Source organism: Callithrix jacchus, chromosome 8 (assembly GCF_049354715.1).
Source record: "Callithrix jacchus isolate 240 chromosome 8, calJac240_pri, whole genome shotgun sequence".
Classification (NCBI taxonomy): domain Eukaryota; kingdom Metazoa; phylum Chordata; class Mammalia; order Primates; family Cebidae; genus Callithrix; species Callithrix jacchus.
In genome coordinates, this window is record NC_133509.1 from 138520650 (window position 1) to 138539292 (window position 18643).

Consider the following 18643-nt stretch of genomic DNA (forward strand, 5'->3'; position numbering starts at 1 on the left):
CCGACGTGACTGAATAACTAGCCAATCCAAAGTCTCAATCCCACCGAGGTGGGCGGAGCATGCCCGGGCCAGCCCTCACCGCCGATTGGTCACCGACCGCAAGGTGGCAGGGGCGGTGCCCTTATGCGATAGGAGAGGGGGCGGAGTTCGAATTCCGATTGGTCCGCGCTCCGTGGCGGGCTTGGCGATTGGACGCCGGCGCTGTCAGCCGCGCGCGGGCCGGGGCGGGGCGGGCGTTGCCCCCGAGCTGGGCGAGGGGCCGTGTGCGGGGCCTCGGGCCGAGAGGTTGAGGCGGCGTCATGTCCTCCGAAGTGTCCGCGCGCCGCGACGCCAAGAAGCTGGTGCGTTCCCCCAGCGGCCTGCGCATGGTGCCCGAGCACCGCGCCTTCGGAAGCCCGTTCGGCCTGGAGGAGCCGCAGTGGGTCCCGGACAAAGAGGTGGGTGGCCGCCGACCCAGCCCGCGTCTCGGACCCGGCCCGCAGCCCTTGACCGGCCCCGCGGACTCCCAGGCTCCCGCGGCGCCCCCTCCGCCTCCGGGCGGCGCCTTCCCCAGCAGGCCCCCGCCTGGCGCTCCCCCAGGCTGGCCGCATTCCGGGGCCCCCGCCTCAGGCTCCTGCGCCCGCGGGGAGGTTGGGAGGCGCACGGGGTGTCGGTGCGGGGGTCCCGGTGCGAAGGTCCAGGGAGGGCGGGAGGGCCTGCACCTGCTCAGGGCGGGCGCCGGGAGGCGGGGTGCGGGGCTCCGGGCGCGGGCTGGCCCCGGGGGTCGGTTCGTGCTGGGCTAGCGGGTGTGGACTTCGTCCCGAGAGCCGGGGCTCGCTCCGGAGAAAGTGGAAGGCAGCGCGCGTTCCTCGCAAGCTCGGCGGGGAAGGCGCTTGTGGTCCGCGGAAGCGCTGGAGCCGGCGGCCCTGCAGGGGTCCCGCCCGGGAACCGGGAGAGGCGTCGGTGCCGCGGGCGGGTGCTGGGTTCCGAAGCCGCCTCCTGCTCAGAAGCCGGGCCGGGAGGAGAGCCAGGACCCACCCTGTGGGCCAGGCTGCCTCCCTTTCCCCTTCGTCTACACCGCCCTCCGCCTCGGAAGCGAGGCTGCAGTCGCCCACTGGAGAGTTTGGAGACCGCAGGTCTGCACCCGCTTCCCAGCGGCCCGGGCAGCGTGGGAGTTGCCCGAGTCACTCCTGCAGAAGTTGGGGCGTGGACGTGAGGTCCCTGAGCCAGCCAGGCCATCCCCTGGGGGTCCCATGGGGTTCCCCTTGACCTGATGGGAGGTGCCTTTGCCTCACCCCAGCTCCTCGGCCAGCTAGGAAGGCCTCGAGTGCATTTACTCTCCCTGGCTGTGCACTAACAAGTCTGTCCAGCTTATATTCTGCGGATTTTACCAGGATAAAAACTCTGAGAGAAAACTTTTGTAATATGACTTTCTTTTTTTTTTTTTTTTGAGACGAAGTCTCACTCTGTCTCCCAGGCTGGAGTGCAGTGGCACGATCTTGGCTCACTGCAACCTCCGCCTCCCAGGTTCAGGCCATTCTCCTGCCTCAGCCTCCTGAGTGGCTTCGATTACAGGCGCGCACCACCACACCCAGCTAATTTTTTTGTATTTTTAGTAGAGACGAGGTTTCACCATGTCGGTCAGGCTGGTCTCGAACTCCTGACCTCGTGATCCACCCTCCTTGGCCGCCCAAAGTGCTGGGATTACAGGTGTGAGCCACCTCGCCCGGCCTGTAACAGGACTTTCATACTTAACGCATGTTACAGATTCGTTTAATTCCCTCAGTGAGAGAACTAAGCAAATGTTGGAACCGGATTTAGGAAGTCAGAGCAGCACGAGTTGACCTGGGTTCCTTGAAGCTGGAACGGAGGCCTGGCGGGGAGGGCTGCCGCGGAGCCTCTGGGACAGGACAGAATTCCAGTGGCTGTGTGGAAGTGTGTCAGCGTCTACAGTGTACGGAGCCTTCCCCTGTCACCGAGGGGGTCCTGACGAGTCCAGTCCCCGGTATCGCCACCCTATGGAGTTTTTTAGACACTTTGCTCCAGTCATTCTCCTGTGACGTGTTTTTTAAAATGTTTTTTTTTTTTTTTTTTTTTTTCTTTTGAGATGGGGCGGTTTCACCATGTTTGTCAGGCTGGTCTTGAACTCCAGACCTCAGGTGATCCGCCTGCCTCAGCCTCCCAGAGTGTTGGGATTACAGGCGTAAGCCACTGCACCCGACCAAAATGTTTTTTTTTTTTTTTAATTTTTTTCTTTTTCCCCCACCACCCCCAAAATGTATTTTTAAATTGACAAGTGAAAGTCGTATGTATTTGTGGCGCTCACCCATGAGCTCTTAATGGCACAGAAATACTCCCCAGCTGTATGAACCGTGTGGGGCATGTGAGAGAGCGTGGCCAAGATGAGGCAGGGGTTCCCACTGAGGCAGTTTCTTTCTCCATAGCCTCCACCAGTGCTGATTTTAGGTTCTGGTTTTTAGTTACCTCTGTGTTCCCTCCTTCATTCCTCTTCCAGACCCTTCTGCCATCAGCTGAATTGTTTAGCACTTTTCCCCGGCCTTTCTTCGTGGCCTCTGTGGAGGTGCTGCGTGGAAGTCCCGCGGTGACTTCCTGCCCAGTGGAGTTGAAACACCTGAGTCAGGTGGCGCCCCTCCTGGAAGAGAAGATTCATTCCCACCTGTGGCGGCAGGATGTCTCTCCAGAGCCCCCCGCCCCCACCGTGTCTGGATGACGAATGGGGTTTTGAGCAGCCGAGGAAGGCCCTAGCGTTGGGTGGGCGTGGGGGACGGGAGGAACCATTCTAGTGAGTTGGACTTTGAGTTTTGTGTTTTGAATTTTATTGGAGCGTGGTCTTAGAGCCCAGAAGTGACCAAAGACAGTGTCCGGGGGGAGGAGAACGGGGCAGTGAGGACTGGAAGATGTGGAGAGGGCTCGAGGGAAACCGTAACTGTGACAGCCGCCGGCACGTGGCGGCGCTGCAGGGACACTGAGCTGCACTTCGTGGGCTGTGTGCTTGCGGCCACTGGGGTGATTGTGGGGAGGTGACTGAAATGTGCACATAACCAGGTGTGGAAAATAGGTTTATTTGCGATGGTTCGAAATGGGCAGAGGACAATTCGGTAGAACATGGCAGGTGGGTAATACTGTCCTTGGCTTGGTGGCTGTGTGCCAGCTGGCTTCATCGTCATCTGTAAACGTGTTGGTCCGTTTTCATTCTGGCTCTGTCCTCAGCCTGGGGAGTGTGAGTTCAGCCCATCGCACTGCTCCTGAATACCAGGTGCCTGACCTGGGCCGTTTTATCAGTTGGGGATCATGAGGGTTATCCCGTTAAAACGCTGCAGAAAGCCCCTGGGGAATGTGCGCACACATGCGCCTTTCTCAGAGGCGGCCTGCAGCTCTCACATTCTCAGGGAGCTCTGCTGCAGAGCCAGCTGAGAGTCGTTTCTCCAGTCGGGGCCTCCTCCGGAACCTTCGGGGCAGCGGAGGCAGACGCGGTGTGTAAAGCTTCGTGCGACACCAGTTTGAATAGAGGTGCTTTGGGGGCGTGAAGGAAACCTCAGATGATCTCTGGGGCTTGTCTGACTCTGCAAGGTAGTGGGCTTGGGGGTGGGCGGTCCGGGCGTGCAGCCATCTGGGCTTGTCACAAGCAGCTGAGATCCTGAATCTTATCCTTGAAATCGTTGCCGCTGTGCCCCCTCCTACCTCCCATCTGAGGTGCTGGCAGAAGCAGTGACCACAGCGCCATGCTGGCAGGTTGACACTTGGATATTCTAGATTCAGAACCGGGGAGGAGAGAGCACGTTGGTGTCTGATCACGAGCCCGGACTCGGGTGGGGAGAGAGCTGAAGTGAGGACTGTTACTGAGGAGAGGCGGCCGGGGCTGTGCAGCAGGGAGAACGGGGACCCCGAGTTCTGCGAGGGTCTCAGGCCGGGCAGGGCTTCTCTTTTGCAGGGAGGCTTGGCCAAGGCTGGCAGTAATCAAGATGGGGAGGTGGGTGGGACAGTGGGCGCCAGGGCCTCCAGCACATCAGAGAGCTGAGGTCAGAATACACAACTTAGCCGGGCACAGTGGTGGGCGCCTGTAATTCCAGCTACTCGGGAGACTGAGGCAGGAGAATCACCTGAACCCAGGAGGCAGAGGTTGCAGTGAGCCGAGATCATGCCGCTGCACACCAGCCTGAGTGACCGAGTGAGACTCCGTCTCAAAATAAATATATAAATAAAAACACAAAAAGCAGTCGGGCGTGGTAGCGCACACCTGTATCCCAGTTACTCGGGAGGCTGAGGCAGGAGAATCACTTGAACTGGGAGGAGGAGGTTACGGTGAGATTGTGCCAGTGCACTTCAGCCTGGGCAACGGAGTGAGACTCTGTCTCAAAAAAAAAAGTCCAGGTAAGGAAATTGTGTTCTAGTTGATAATGGGGAGAAATGGCCGGTGTTTTCTGGGGCAGAGAATGGGAATTTGGAGGGCCTTGTTTCGGGTAAACAAGGGGTGCACCTGTGATCTCTGGCTTGTTTGGGGAGGGTGGTTCTCGGCAGAAGGCTTTCCCAGCACACTGTGGGGTGGGGGGCTTTCATAATTGTTTTCCAGGATCACAGGGCTTGGATAAAGCTCACTTTGTGAAGTGCCAGGGGCTGCCAGAGCCTGCGCAGCCTCATGGGACACTGCGAGCTTCTCAAGGGTCCCTGAGGCTGGCTAAGGACGTTTTCTTTTTTAGAGACAGGGTGTTGCTCTGTTGCCCAGGCTGTAGAGCTTTTACTGATATTAGGAAACACTGAGACTCTGAGGCAACAAAACGGGGTTCCTGGGCGTCCTGTGGGAGGTGAGGCCACCTTTAGCGTAGCCCTCCCGGCACGCGGTCAGTGCCTGCACCTGTCACTAGCCTCGAACTGCCTGGCAGCTGAAAATTCTAGAAAACTGATGGTAATGCACATGTTTGCAGTCCCTGAGATGCAGGTAGATTTCGTCCCTCAGAGGTGAGGTGAAATTGAAGTCCTCTTTCACACCCCACGGTGGGGCCCTGTGAGAGGAGCCATCTATTGTCAAACTCATGTCTTCCCTCCTCACGGCTTGTGTCCATGTCTGCTCTTTGGATTCTCCTTTGAACTGGGTTTTTAATCTTACTGGTTCTGTCATTTACTAATAAGTTAAATCTTTGACATGGGTCCATTTTCTATTTGTAGGAGTTACGCTCTTACCCTTTAAAAATGATTCTTTCAATAAAGGTCTACTGATACATGTATTTAAATTGTTTTTTGGCCGGGTGCGGTGGCTCACGCCTGTAATCCCAACACTTTGGGAGGCCGAGGTGGGTGGATCACCTGAGGTCAGGAGTTCAAGACCAGCCTGGCCATCATGGTGAAACCTCATCTTTAAAAAATAATAAAAATAAATAAATAAATTGTTTTTTGATTGACGAATTCTGGGGGGGGTCTGAGAAGTTGTTCACCATGGGAGCCTGCCCACCAGCTGGTGGGTGACGTTTCTCACAGTGGTGTGGGAGCTCAGAGTGCGTGGTGGGGCCTCACTGTCCTTTGTCACCCCAGCCTCAAGGGGAGGGCAGGCATATGTCCTGAAACTCTGTTCTTTTTATGGTAACTTTTTCTGAGCATCCGTTTAAGCTACCTCAACTATACTTGGAGATGATACTGACCTTGAGGATGGAGGCACTTTTGGCTTCCTGCGTGCTGTGAAGTCCCCTCTTTCGGGGTGGCCGGGTGCTGGTTCTGAGGAGCTGCTCTGTTGCGGGACAGTGGGCCAGCGGGTCTCCACCTGCAGGTCTCTGAGGAGCTCTGTGCTGGTCTGTGCTCCCACTGGAGGGAGGATGGGTTTTGGGATTTCTTTTGTTTGAGACAAGTCTCACCGTGTCGCCCAGGCTGGAGTGCAGTGGTGCGATCTTGGCTCACTTCACCGCTCAACTCCCAGGTTCAAGTGATTCTCCTGCCTCAACCTCCCAAGGAGCTGGGACCACAGGCGCCCATCACCACGCCCAGCTGATTCTTAGATTTTGTAGAGACGGGGTCGTGTTATGTTGCTCAGACTGGTCTGGAACTCCTGGGCTCAAGCAGTCCTCCCACCTCAGCCTCTGGAGGTACCGGGATTACAGGTGTGGCCACCACACCTGTCCCGGTTTCTTCTTATATTGCTCATGGCCATCTTGCTTACCAATGGGAAGCTTAGTTTATGGCATCTGCCTAGACTGCCTCCGAAGGTGTCATCTGGCAGGGTGGGTGTGAGTCAGCTGTTGGTTTACTGGGCCAGCAAGGAGGAGACAAGCGCCCAGGGCTCCGACTCCCGTAGGCAGCCAGGGGAAGCGTGTTCTGAAATTCCGGTGGGAGCTGTCGGCGTGTGCCTGCCCCGGTCCTCACTCCCTCTGAGCCCCACTTCCCTTGGGCAGCTCCTGTGTTCATTCAGCTCCCCCCAGCCTATGCTGGGCCCTGCAGGGTGGCCACGGAGGCATCCTATGGAAGTGAGTGCCAGGTTCCCAGAGAGGCCTGGGCCGAGGCTGCCTCTGTGACGCCGCTGCACAGGCAGAGAGAGCCCCTGGAGAGCATTTGGGTCCCACCGTCCATCCCGGGGAGCAGTGTCAGCCCTTAGCGGGCTTATCTGCCTGGTCTAGGCAAGAGGGTCCAGCAGCAGGTGGGGCACTGCCTGAGCTTACCCTGCCTCACTCTCCTTCTCCGTCTCTGTGTGTCACAGCCTGCACCTCTGGCCTCGTGGCCCTCACTGGGCACCTTTGTTATTTATTTATTCATTTTCTCACTAAACATCTCGAGGCCTTTTTAATTGGGTTGTTCTTGGGGCTTTTAGTTTCCCCTGCAAATGTGCTGGCTTGAAAGTCTGCCCCAGCCCACCCCGGTGGTGACACATGTATACCTGGGACGTGATGCAGACTGAGAGGCTGGCATTCCAGACACTGCAGGCCATGTACGGTGAAAACGGATGAATCACACTTGGTTTCTGGGCTTTGGTATATTCTCCCTAGTTCCTAAAATAGCTGCTTCACTGAACATCAGAGCTGTCGGGTCCAATTAAAGGAGGCACTGGTGGGAGCCTGGTGTGGTGTCCGGCTTGCGTGCCTGCTCTTCCTTTGCGGGGCATGCTTACTGACAGGGTGGGTATTTGGCAGGCTGGTCTCGATCTCTTGACCTCGTGATCCGCTCGCCTCAGCCTCCCAGAGTGCTGGGATTAAAGGTGTGAGCCACCCCCACCGGCCGGGTCATTTCTATTTTTAAGGGGACAAATTTAAATCCTAGGTGTGGTCCGTCTTTTTTTTTTGACTCCTTAGTCATGAGAAGCAGAAAGACCTGCCATCTCTCCCAAGAGGACCCCTGCCCCTGTGGGTCACACTGTTCTGCTGCCCAGGCTGGAATGCAGTAGCATGAACATGGCTCACTGCAGCCTCGACCTCCTGGGCTCAAGCCATCCTCCCAGCTCAGCCTCCCAAGTAGCTGGGACTACAGGTGTGCACCACCATGCCTGGCTCTGTAGAGACAAGGTCTTGCTATGTTGCCCAGGCTACTCTTAAACTCCTGGCTCAAGCGACTCTCCCGCCTCAGCCTCCCGAAGTGCTAGGACTGCAGGCATGAGCCACCGCTCCAACAATATGGTCTTACATTTAGAAACTGGCCTTTAGCCTGCCCACACACTAACTGCAAGTACATGTGAAAAGCAGTTCCCTGTCAGCACTGTCTGCCGAGAATATTGAGAGAGTGCGCCCTCCTGTCGGGCACCGTGGGCCAGGGTCACCACGGAGAGACCATAAACAGTTATCCTCACTGGAACCTGGTGATAACGTGGCTTCGTGTTTGCTTGAGCTCACAGTTAAAACCCCTGTGAAATTTTATCTAGCAGATTCTAGTAGATTCTATGGCTAATGGATGTCTGGAGTCAGGGAAGGGGCCACCACACAGAGGCAGGGACTGTGCCACCGCACAGCAGGTGGAGCGTTCCAGAACTGACAGACCCATTCGAGGGCAACCACAAGGCTGGGCCAAAGCACAAGCAGGGAGGTGAGCAGCCAGCCTGTGCCCACGGCTCACAGGCAGGGGAGCCCCTGGCAGAGCTGCCAGCTGGACTCTGTAGATGCTTCCAGAAGGCTGGGGTGGGCCAGGCCTGGTTTCCAAGTCCAGGAAGTAGCTTAAAAGCAAAGGGAAACAAGAAAAGGCTGGTTATGGAATCTCACGATGCTCAGGACCTGCCTGAGTGGGGGCAGTGACAACGTGGAGCTTGGCAGGGATGAGGCCCTCTTATGGGTCACGGCGGGCCCATCTTCGCTGCAGAATGGCATCTGAAGGGCCCCTGATGTGCACCACAACCAGGACCTCTCTCCTCCCACAGTAAGGGCACACGTGGCTGTGGACCCCAGAGGACTCCTTCCAGAAGCATCTATAGAGTCCCAGGACCAGCAGACTTTGTTTCCCCAACTAAGCACAGTGGGCACCTGGCACCTGAGGTGGCCTGTCTCCGAGTCCCCTGTGCTGCACGCAGGCCCGCAGGCTGGAGGGAGGCTCCTGCCTTTGCAGAGCACGGGCTCACGTGGCGTTGCATTGGAGCAGCTCCTCCGCGCCAGCATCTTCTGAGGCTCAGAGAAGGGGATGAGTTTCCCAGAGGAGGGGTGCAGGGCAGGGGAAAGTCCTCAAACCTGTGAGGACAGGGTGGTGGAGGGCCCGTTGCTGGGTCCCCAGACCACAGGGAGGCTGAGACACTGGGGGATTGGGCAGTTGCATGGTTCCCGCCCCTGCTCAGACCTGGGGGGGGGTCTGTGTTCCAGAAGGTGCTTGTCCCTGGTGACCCCACGGGCCTTGCCTGCCTTGTTGTGAAATCAGCCCCGGCAATGTTCGCTGGCCCAGAGTTGGGGCTGGAACAGTGCCACACGTGTGGGAGCAGCTTTCCCACCAAGGGGCCGAGCCCTGTTAGCCGCTTGTCGGTGCCAGTACAGTCCATCTGTCCTTGATGGAGCGCTGAGGCGGCTCTTGGTTAGATAAAGGTCTTAGCTCTTGGCAATGCTGTGGCTGCGTCCAGTTCGCCTCCTTTTGAATACTTCAGGCCCTCAGTTTACGCTCGCCGGGCATTTCCTGGTCTCTTTCCCCCTGGAAGGGAAAAGGGAGCTCTTCGTGGAGGAAAGGTTTTCTCTTACATATCTTGAGGATTACCGCGCTTTGAACATGGGTGATTCTTGCCAGTGTTCACCCAAGTCCTTAGCAGAAGCAAAAAGACCTCCATCTCTTCCAAGAGGACCCCTGTGTCACACCATTCAGTCACCGGCTCATTTAACCCGCACCTGTTTCTAGTTCACCACCCACCACCCGAAGTGGGGTGTGTGTGTCACACCAGGTAGCAGCCTCGCTGAGACCTTCATGTCTCATCCTTACCAAGGACCCCAGAGCACGAGGGTCTTGTTCTCAGGAAGCCGAGGGAGGCGAGGCGTCCTGGGGCCTGTGGCCCCCATGTGCAGCTGGAGGGCCTGCTGGGGAGTGGGCGGGCAGCACTGAGGCCCAGCTTTGGAAAGGGCTGTAACCAGCTCAGCAAATCTGGGGACCACCATGAAAATGGTGTCCTTCACTCTTAAAAGAATGCACGGAGACAGATTTCCTTCAGAGCCAGGTCTGAATGTCTTCCCCTTGTATTGGAGTCCCTGCTGTTAGTGCAGGGAGCTCGCAACGGCTGAGTCCTGATGTGCTCACGCTGGCGTCAGGGCCCTGCTGCCATCCGGAGTGAGTGGGAGGCCGCAAGGCCAGGCCAGGCCGGAGCCTTCCCAGTTGATGTTTGGGAGTTCCGTGCCTTTGGTGCTGAGGGTGAGCGTGTTCACGGTGACTTCGTCCCGTGGTCATGGGGAGGCTGAAGCTAGGAGCCCCCTGTACGTGGTAAATGCCTCTGGCTTGCTGTTCTAAGTGGAGACAGCAGGCAGAGCTGGGATCCATGTCCCCAGAGGCAGTCTCTGCGGCGGTCCTGCCCAGCCAGCAGCCTACCAGCCTTCGATTGCATTTGGGGCTGTTTGTAGAAGTTGGGCTGTGGCCAGTCCTGAGGTCTCCACAGCCCTGAGGGGAGCTTAGAGGCCGGGTGGCCACGGCTGCCCACAGTGGGGCGTCACCTCGGGCTTGTGGCCTCTTCAGTGAGGGCCTCTGGCACAGGCCACCACATGTGTGTCTCTGGGTGCTTGATAAATGTACCCTGCACTTCAGTGACAATTTTTTTTTTTTTTTGTCAAGTGAAGCAGTGGAAATTCAGGGAGCATCTTTTATCTGTTTTCTTTCTAACTGACTGACTGCAATTCTGCCTTCACCTGCAGACTGACCAAGTGTCTGAGGTGTGTGGGCTGCGGAGGGCTCTTTTCCGAGTGGGATGCTTTGCCATGTGGTGTCTTCTGGGCTGCCCTGCTCTCCTGTGTTGAGGCGTTCCCACATCCGAAAGGCTCCGGCCACCCTCGGCCCATAGGCTTCCCTGCCAGGCTGGAGCTGGGCCCCAAGTCCCTTCTGCCCGGTGGGCCCAGGCGGTGCGCATTGGTTTTAACAATTCGTAAAGCAGGTGCCTCCTCCACTAGCCTTGGCCAAGCCCTGCCAGCAGGCAGTGAGCAGCACACTGGAAGCCGGGCTGGACCCTGCGCCTCACCCCGCTCCCTTCTGGGCACAGCAGCACTTGGCTTCATTGTCACTCTTCATAAACAGAATCACTTTCTTAGGGCCGCAGCGACCCCAGTGGCACCCGGCCATCACTCTGAGACTCTGGGTGTTACCATGAAGTGAGGCCCACTGAGCAGCCCTTAGACAAATTTTGTTTTGGAACAGGGTCTCATTCTGTCACCCAGGCTGGAGTGCAGTGGCATGATTACAGCTCACTTCAACCTCTGCCTCCTGGGCTCAGGTGATCCTCCCACCTTCGCCTCCCAAGTGGCTGGGACTACAGGCATGCACCACCACATCAGCAAATTTTTATATTTTTAATTTTTTTTGTAGTGATGGGGTCTCACCCTGTGGCCCAGGCTGGTCTCAAACTCCTGGGCTCAAGTGATCTGCCCACCTCAGCCTCTCAGGGTGCTGGGATTACAGGCATGAGCCACTGCGCCCAGCCCCTTAGACAATTTAAAGTGTAAGTCTGAGGCTCTACTAAGGCAGCTGAAGAAACTTCAGATGTGATTCCAGCTCAGCAGAAACAGCTTCGTCCCCAGCACGGTTGTCTCCTGGCTGCTGTCGTGAGGCAGAGGGCGTCCTCCCAGAGGGCATCCCCAGTGTCAGGGCAGCACCACCTTGCCCTGGGGCTGTGACCCCTTGGGGAAAGTGAGCCATGGGCACCTGCCCAGTCTCCAGGTCTTGTGTGGTCACAATTCCTGGTTAGCCCTGAGCCCAGCCACCTTCCCGTTTCTGTCTGCACTTGGCTATTCTGTGTGCGTAGAATCTCTGCCAAGAAAGTCCAGCCTCGTGAGCCCTGGCTGGTGAGTCTTAGAGCTGCTCTGTGCTGGGTCCTCAAGCTGAGGAGGCATCTTTAGGGCAACCCCAGGCCTGGTGCCTACCCCCCCGACATACACAGTAGCCCACACGTCCTTCAGCTGCTTCTGGGGGTTCCTTGAAAGGTGGGGGTCAGGGCACGCACGCCAGGACTCCAAATAAAGAACCAGAATAAGCTTTATGTCTATACCTGGGCTCCCCTGGTTTGTGGAGCGGGTGCCAGCACGGCCTTCCTGGGTTAGGCTGGCTCCTGCTATGGATTTCATAGTTGCTTCATGGCGTTGCTCTTTGGTTCCAGTAACAGGACCAGGACCAAAAAGGCATTACTAAAGTGAACTGCTGTTGCGTCCAGCGTGGAGGGACCCGAAACGCCAGGTTGCAGGCTCAGCTGCGAGACAGTCAAACCCCAAGCCCCGCTCAGGCCCAGACCCCATGGGTGCACCGGGTGCATCTCCTGCAGGCCTTGGAGCAGCCTGCACCCCACCTCTGGAGCCTGGGCACGTGTGGTCGGTCCATCGCCCTGCACCACAAGCCTGCCTGCCTTGGCCTGCCTGGGCGTGTGGGGAGGTGGCAGGCTCAGCTCTCTCAGCGGCCCGTGACCCTGTCCCAGTGACATGGCGAGTGGCTGAGCCGGGTTTTGACGCTTTGTTCTCTCCCCTAGTGTCGGAGATGTATGCAGTGTGACGCCAAGTTTGACTTTCTCACCAGAAAGGTGAGCTGAGGCCACTGAGTTTGGGCGGTTGGAGGATTGGAGGGGCCCCAACAGGACAGCTGCCCCTTCTGTCAGGGGTCGGAGATCATCTTAAGGCTTTTTTTTTTTTTTTTTTAGAAATAGAGTCTCTCTCTGTCACCCAGGCTGGAGTGCAGTGACGTGATCTCAGCTCACTGCAACCTCTGCCATTTGGGTTCAAGTGATTGTTCTGCCTCAGCTTCCTGAGTAGCTGGGACTAGACTGGCAACACCACACCCAGCTAATTTTTGTACTTTTAGTAGAGATGGGGTTTCGCCATGTTGACCAGGCTGGTCTCAAACTCCTGATCCATCCACCTCGGCCTCCCAAAGTGCTGGGATTACAGGCATGAGCCACCGTACCCAACCATTATGGCTCGTTTTGAGTGTCAGCCATGCCCTGTTTCTGTGGAAAGTGGGCTGATTCTGTGGACCACCACATAGTGGGGTGCAGCCCTGTTCCTGTACCACTTTGCCCTCGTGGAGTGTCTTGCTGCTAATGTTCACCCAGCTCATGGTGGCTCCAAGGCCTGAGGGCGTCCTGAGCAGTGGGACTTGGGTAATTGAAAGAAAGAGTGGAAAAGCAGCCATTTTGATTATTTTGCAAAAAAGGCCTCATTTCCCAAGTGAGGTGGAGCCCTGCTATGTGGCGGGGAGCCTGGGGGCTGGCATCAGGAGGTGTGCGTGTGCAGCGGCCAGCACGGGGCCTCGTGTTTAGGTGTGGCCCGGGGAGTGCCAGGCCAGCAAGGGCCGGACCCGGGGCTGCTTGTCCCCTGCCCTCCTGACTGCCCGTCCCCCCCGCGTCTGCCCAGCACCACTGTCGCCGCTGCGGGAAGTGCTTCTGCACCAAGTGCTGCAGCCAGAAGGTGCCGCTGCGGCGCATGTGCTTCGTGGACCCCGTGCGGCAGTGCGCCGAGTGTGCCCTGGTGTCCCACAAGGAGGCGGAGTTCTACGACAAGCAGCTCAAAGTGCTCCTGAGCGGTAAGGGCAGGTGGCCTGCACAGCCCTGCACGCTCCGCCAGCCGGCTCCTCCTTGTGTCTGCGGTGATGCTGTGGACTGTGCAGAGGGCACTCTGTTTCTCTTTGACATTCTGTCACCCTCCCTCCCTACCCCGTCTTCTGGATTCATCTAGAAGCAGTTAAAGAGCCTTCTCTTCTCTTCAGAGATGGAATGTTGTCTCAAATGTTGTGTTGACTCCGCTGGGCACGTCCATCATGTGGGAGGGGAGGCCCTGGGCCCAGGCAGCCCGTTCCCCCAGGTGGAACCCGGCGCTGGTGCTCGGGCCTTTGTGACCACCCTGGCTCCTTGATGAGTCCGGAGACCTTTGCCCAGTAGCACCACGCAGACCCAGGGTCCTGGTGTGGGAGGAAGACATCCTCCAGGGGCTTAGGGTGTTCCTCCCCTGGAATCTCTGAGCAACGAGCAGCATCTTCTCCCCACTGCTGTCCCAGCCTCTGGCCGCCTGTCCCCAGCCTGCCCACTGTGGGCTTAGGACCACCTGTCTGCCTTCCCACAGCTCTGTCCTGGGTGAAGCAGGCGTGGTCCCTGGCTGGACGGTCGGCTTTTCTTTCCTTTCTGCTGTCTTGGTCCTGTGCTGCCAGCTCTTAGGACGTGTGAGCAGAGGGTTTACTGTTTGTGGATCTGGATGTTGGCGACGGGTTCCCTGCATCCTTTCTGTGAAGGATGTAGGACTTTATAAGTGAGCAGGACCTGCCTCTAGAGCAGGACCTTTTGTTTTTCCTCCTAAACCCTTGATCCGTGACTGCCTTTTGCTCAGCTCAAGGGTCCTCAGAACAAAGCTGTGGTTTGCTTCCTGCCGTTTCCACTCTGTCCTCTGTGCGTGTCTCCGACTGGTGCTCGTGGGAAGGGTTAGGTGGAAAAGAAGCAGGCCCTGTTCTCACGTTTGCTTTTGTGTTCCCAAGGAGCCACCTTCCTCGTCACTTTTGGAAACTCAGAGAAATCTGAAACTATGATTTGTCGTCTTTCCAATAACCAGAGGTAAGCGCCAGACCCTAGTTGGCACAGGGCAGCATTGTCACAGACCGGGAGCCTCGGTCGCACTGGCCTGAGGCTGAGTGACCCCATTTGGATGCTTTTATTTGATGTAGATACCTGTTTCTGGATGGAGACAGCCACTATGAAATCGAAATTGCGCAGATTTCCACCGTGCAGATCCTCACAGAAGGCTTCCCTCCTGGAGGTAAATGCTGGCACGTCCTTTCCAAGCCAGGAGGGTTTGGTGCCACACGTGGGTGACAAGAGCAGCGTGCACTTTTGGGATCAGGCAGCGCCCTGAGGAGTCGGGTCTGCTGGGTCTCCGGGACGGCCTGCCTTTCCTCTGCTGGGAGGGCGTGCATTTACTCATTGGCTTTAGGACTTGCCAGGTGAGTCGGGACCGAACTGTAAGCCCACGAAGGGAAATTGCCTCAGCGTGTCGTAGTGATTTCCTCCGCTCTAAATGTGCTGCGGTATCATTCTGTTTATTGGTGGACTCAGACTAAGGATAAATAAAGCCCCAAATGCAGTAACCGAGATCCCCAAAAAGGTCTGAGTGGTGGCTCATCGGGAGCCATCCCTTCAGCCCTCCTCCCGCGGGCATCTGTGCAGACTAAATCCCTGGTGAGCTGCTAGAGCACCTAGCGCAGCCTGGGCCTCTCCACTAAGCTCCGCTGATGCGGAGCTCGCATTTCGTTAACTGCAAACCGTGCCGACACATGCACGTGCCGTAACCGTGTTGCTTTCTGTTCTCTGACCGGCTCTCTGCTCCTTCTCTCCACTGCCTGCCCACCTTCTTGCCGTAGAAAAAGACACTCACGCTTACACCAGCCTCCTGGGGAACCAGCCTGTCTTTGAAGGTCAGCCTCTTTCTCCTTGTCGGGGCTCCCTGCACGTGGCCGGCCCTCGCCACCTGGCTTCTGTCCACGGGGTGGTCCATGCCAAGGTTCTCTGTGAAACCCGAATTCCCTTGTTTTGGTTGACTTAAGGGAGAAGTTGGGTCTGCTACATGGGTTTATAAAGCATAAATCAAGACACCCCAGCAGACGTACAACTGAGCAGTTGTCTTGTGGTTACCCCCCACAGTTGACAGCGCTCTGTCAGTACCTGCCAGCTCTGAACAGGCTGAGGCCGGGAGCATGGGTGCCCACAGGGACTCATCTGGCCTCGGGGACCTCTCCCAACATTGCCCTTCCCACCACAGCCTACTGCTCCCCAGCTCAACCTGGCCTTCTGGGACCCTTGACTCTCCTGGCGCTTCTGTCAGCCTTCTTTTTTTTTTTTTTTTTGAGACGGAGTTTTGCTCTTGTTACCCAGGCTGGAGTGCAATGGCACAATCTCGGCTCACTGCAACCAACGCCCCCTGGGTTCAGGCAATTCTCCTGCCTCAGCCTCCTGAGTAGCTGGGATTACAGGCATGCGCCACCGTGCCCAGCTAATTTTTTGTAATTTTTAGTAGAGACGGGGTTTCACCATGTTGACCGGGATGGTCTCGATCTGTTGACCTCGTGATCCACCTGCCTCGGCCTCCCAAAGTGCTGGGATTACAGGCTTGAGCCACCGCGCCCGGCCTCTGTCAGCCTTCTAAATGAGGCGAGACGCCTGGGCCGGTGTTTTGCCACCTTTGTCCTGAGCTCAGGGACATGCATGAAGCCGGGGTGGCATCAAGCTGGTTACCTTGAGCACACTGCGAGGTGTAGATGCCCAGGAGCAAAGGGTAGGGTCTGGAGAAGTGGGGGTCACACCAGGCGCTCCCCTCTGCCTGCCTCCTGCGGAGCCTGAGGCTCAGGTGAGGGCCATCGATTAGGGTACCCAATACTCCCAAGGCTAGGGCGACATGGCCTCCTGGGCAGACCCTCCCCATGGCTTCTGGCACTGCATCCCTTTGTGGTGGCTTGGGGGGTGCGGTGAGCCTTGCCTGCCCAGTCTCCTTAGAGCCTTTGAGACCCCAGCACCGTCTTCCAGCCACATGTGCTGTGGTGAAGGCAGAGTCAGCTGTAGATGACAGGGTGACAGATGGCTGTGGCTGTCATCCAGCGGTGCTATCAAGCAAATCCAGGTGGTGGGCAGAGCTGTGGCCCTGCTACAGAGCCCGGGCAAGGTTCCCCAGTGGTGGGGTGGGGGCACATGCTTTAACCACAGAACGTGGCTTATCAAAGTGTGGTTCCAGAGGCTGGTTGTGGTGGCTCACGCCTGTAATCCCAGCACTTTGGGAGGCTGAGGTAGGCAGATCACCTGAGGTTAGGAGCTTGAGACCAGCCTGACCAACACAGTGAAACCGTGTCTCTACTAAAAGTACAAAAATTAGCAGGGCGTGGTGTTCAGTGCCTGTATTCCTACCTACTCGGGAGGCTGAGGCAGGAGAATCGCTTAAACCCAGGAGGCGCAGATTGCCGTGAACTAAGATCGTGCCGCTGCACTCCAGCCTGGGTGACAGAGACTCAAAAAAAAAAGAGAAAGTGTGGTTCTTGATGTTTTGGGCTAGATGGAAAAAAAAAAAAAGTGTGGTTGTGGGGCCTGCCAGGGGACAGCGTATCACAGGCTGCTCAGGCCTCTTCCCGAGCAAGCGTGGTCACTGCATCCCCACCTGCAGTCTCGGCGCCCACTCTGCCAGTCGGCAGAAGAGTCGGCCTGGATGCTGATGTCAGATGTGTCTGATGGAGGACTCTCCCGAGAGGTCGACTGCTCAGGACGGGGCTTCCCCCAGCCCCGAGTCACCAAGTTCATGGGAGGCTGCATCCCACGAGTCTCTTTCAACACCAGCCCTGACTGAAGAGCCACTCTCTTGAGCGGTTTATTCTTGGAGCAAGTGCTGGAATTGAGTCATTGTCACTGGAACAGCTGCCTATCGCCCAAAGGCAGGAAGCCCGGGTCCCAGCAGACCAGTCCTCAGCATGGGTGCCCGGTCTGGGGAGATAGCCTGTGTCCAGGCTGGGGTGGCATTTCCTTGGCACTGGGCCTTTGCACTGTCGATCCCCTCTGTGCCAGCCCTGGGGCTTTCTCAACAGGGAGACGAGCTGTGACCCTGAGCATCTGCTTGGCCTATCGGTGGCCAGGGCACTCTCGAAGTAGCCTCCACTCTTCCCCAGCCCTGGGCGCAGGTGGGCACCTCTGCAGGAGCCAGCCTTGTCTGGGGGTTCTCTGAAGGGCACAGCAGCACCTCTCAGGCAGTTCCTGGTGATGTGGCTTGTTTGTCCCGGGCCCTGGAGGCACCAGGCTGTTATCCCTGTGAGCTTGGGGTCTCCTCCCAGAGGCCTGAGGAGATGGTGATCCCTGGGTGCTCCTGAGCACCAGCCCTCACTACCAGGCTACTCTTAGAGCAGCACAAGGTTAGGAAGGTGTCCTGGCCACCACTGCCTTGGGGCTGGTGGCCGCCTGGGCATTCAGGGTCTCCTTTGGACCCTCTTACCTCGTCTCCCTCCTCCAGGAGGCAACGCACGGGCTACAGGCATGTTCCTGCAGTATATGGTGCCAGGGACGGAGGGTGTGACCCAGCTGAAGCTGACAGCGGCGGAGGACGCGAATGTGGGCAGGAGGCAGGCGGTGGCGTGGCTTGTGGCCATGCACAAGGTACCTGAGGCCAGGCCAGGGAGGCTGGGCCCTTTGTCTTAGAGCAAAAGTTCACCTTTCCCAGAAGGAGGCCCCCATCTCCCCCCGACCTGTTGTTCCCCATCAACTCGGTTGCCTCGCCATATCCCCTGAAATGTACACAGGCTTGGCTCCGCCAGGCGTAGGACCAAGCAGGTCTCACTGTTGATCTTGTCTTTGATCACCCTGCAGGCTGCCAAGCTCCTCTACGAATCTCGGGACCAGTAACTCTCCGTGGGGCTGAGCTTGGAGTGCATGCGGTCACCAGGACCGAGTCGCTTGAAACAGCAGCCTGCTCCTTGCGCACCACAGGGATTAATCCTGCTTGTGCTGGGAAATGCAGCTCACCTATTTGGAGAAACAAGTGTTCACTTATCTAGTGCAATATGGTCACAGTCTATTAATGCTTTAAACAGCTTCATGTTTTAGAATTTGTGTATTGTCAATACTTAATTGGGGGTGGGAGAGACTGAGCTACACTACTGCTGAACTATTTTTAGCATAATATATACCATTTCTGTGAGTTCCCAGGTTTACTAGGAGGTTCTGGCCCGTCAGTGTTCATTTCATTAATTCTTCACGGAAACAGTTCGGGTAGTAGGAGCTCAGGCCTCTGACCTGCAGCGGAGCCTGCTCGCCGGCACTAGCCAGTTTACAGCACTTGCCTTAGCCTGCTTTACAGACTGGCCACTTACCTTGTCACTAATTTGGGCTATGAGTGATCCTTTGATACTTCACTAAGGGGAACGTGAGAGCTTTGTTTTGTACTTTTCACTCACTATTTCACTTTATTAAGATGACTGTACAGCAATTTGTATATGAAGCTTATGATTAAAACCTATTTTGAACATACGGACAAGGCCTTGCCTTCCTGTGTCCAGGTCACCTGAGCTGGCATACCACAGC

At 57.1% G+C, this 18643-nt stretch overlaps 1 protein-coding gene across 6 annotated transcripts; it reads left to right on the plus strand.

The window, feature by feature from the left end:
• The first annotated feature begins 231 nt into the window (after positions 1-231).
• ZFYVE21 (zinc finger FYVE-type containing 21) lies at positions 232-18589 on the plus strand. 6 transcript variants are annotated; one of them, XM_035261658.3, is made up of 9 exons: positions 232-437; positions 12086-12136; positions 12966-13134; positions 14077-14152; positions 14263-14354; positions 14956-15009; positions 17158-17250; positions 17577-17719; positions 17930-18589. In XM_035261658.3, the coding sequence occupies exons 1-9, from the start codon at positions 300-302 to the stop codon at positions 17963-17965; spliced, it is 852 nt and encodes a 283-aa protein (XP_035117549.2). In that variant the 5' UTR covers positions 232-299; the 3' UTR covers positions 17966-18589. The 6 variants fall into 6 exon arrangements, with proteins under 6 accessions (XP_035117549.2, XP_002807310.3, XP_054096376.2 ...); XM_035261659.3 differs by lacking the exon at positions 232-437 and adding an exon at positions 2973-3112; XM_002807264.7 differs by lacking the exon at positions 17158-17250.
• The last annotated feature ends 54 nt before the right edge of the window (positions 18590-18643 follow it).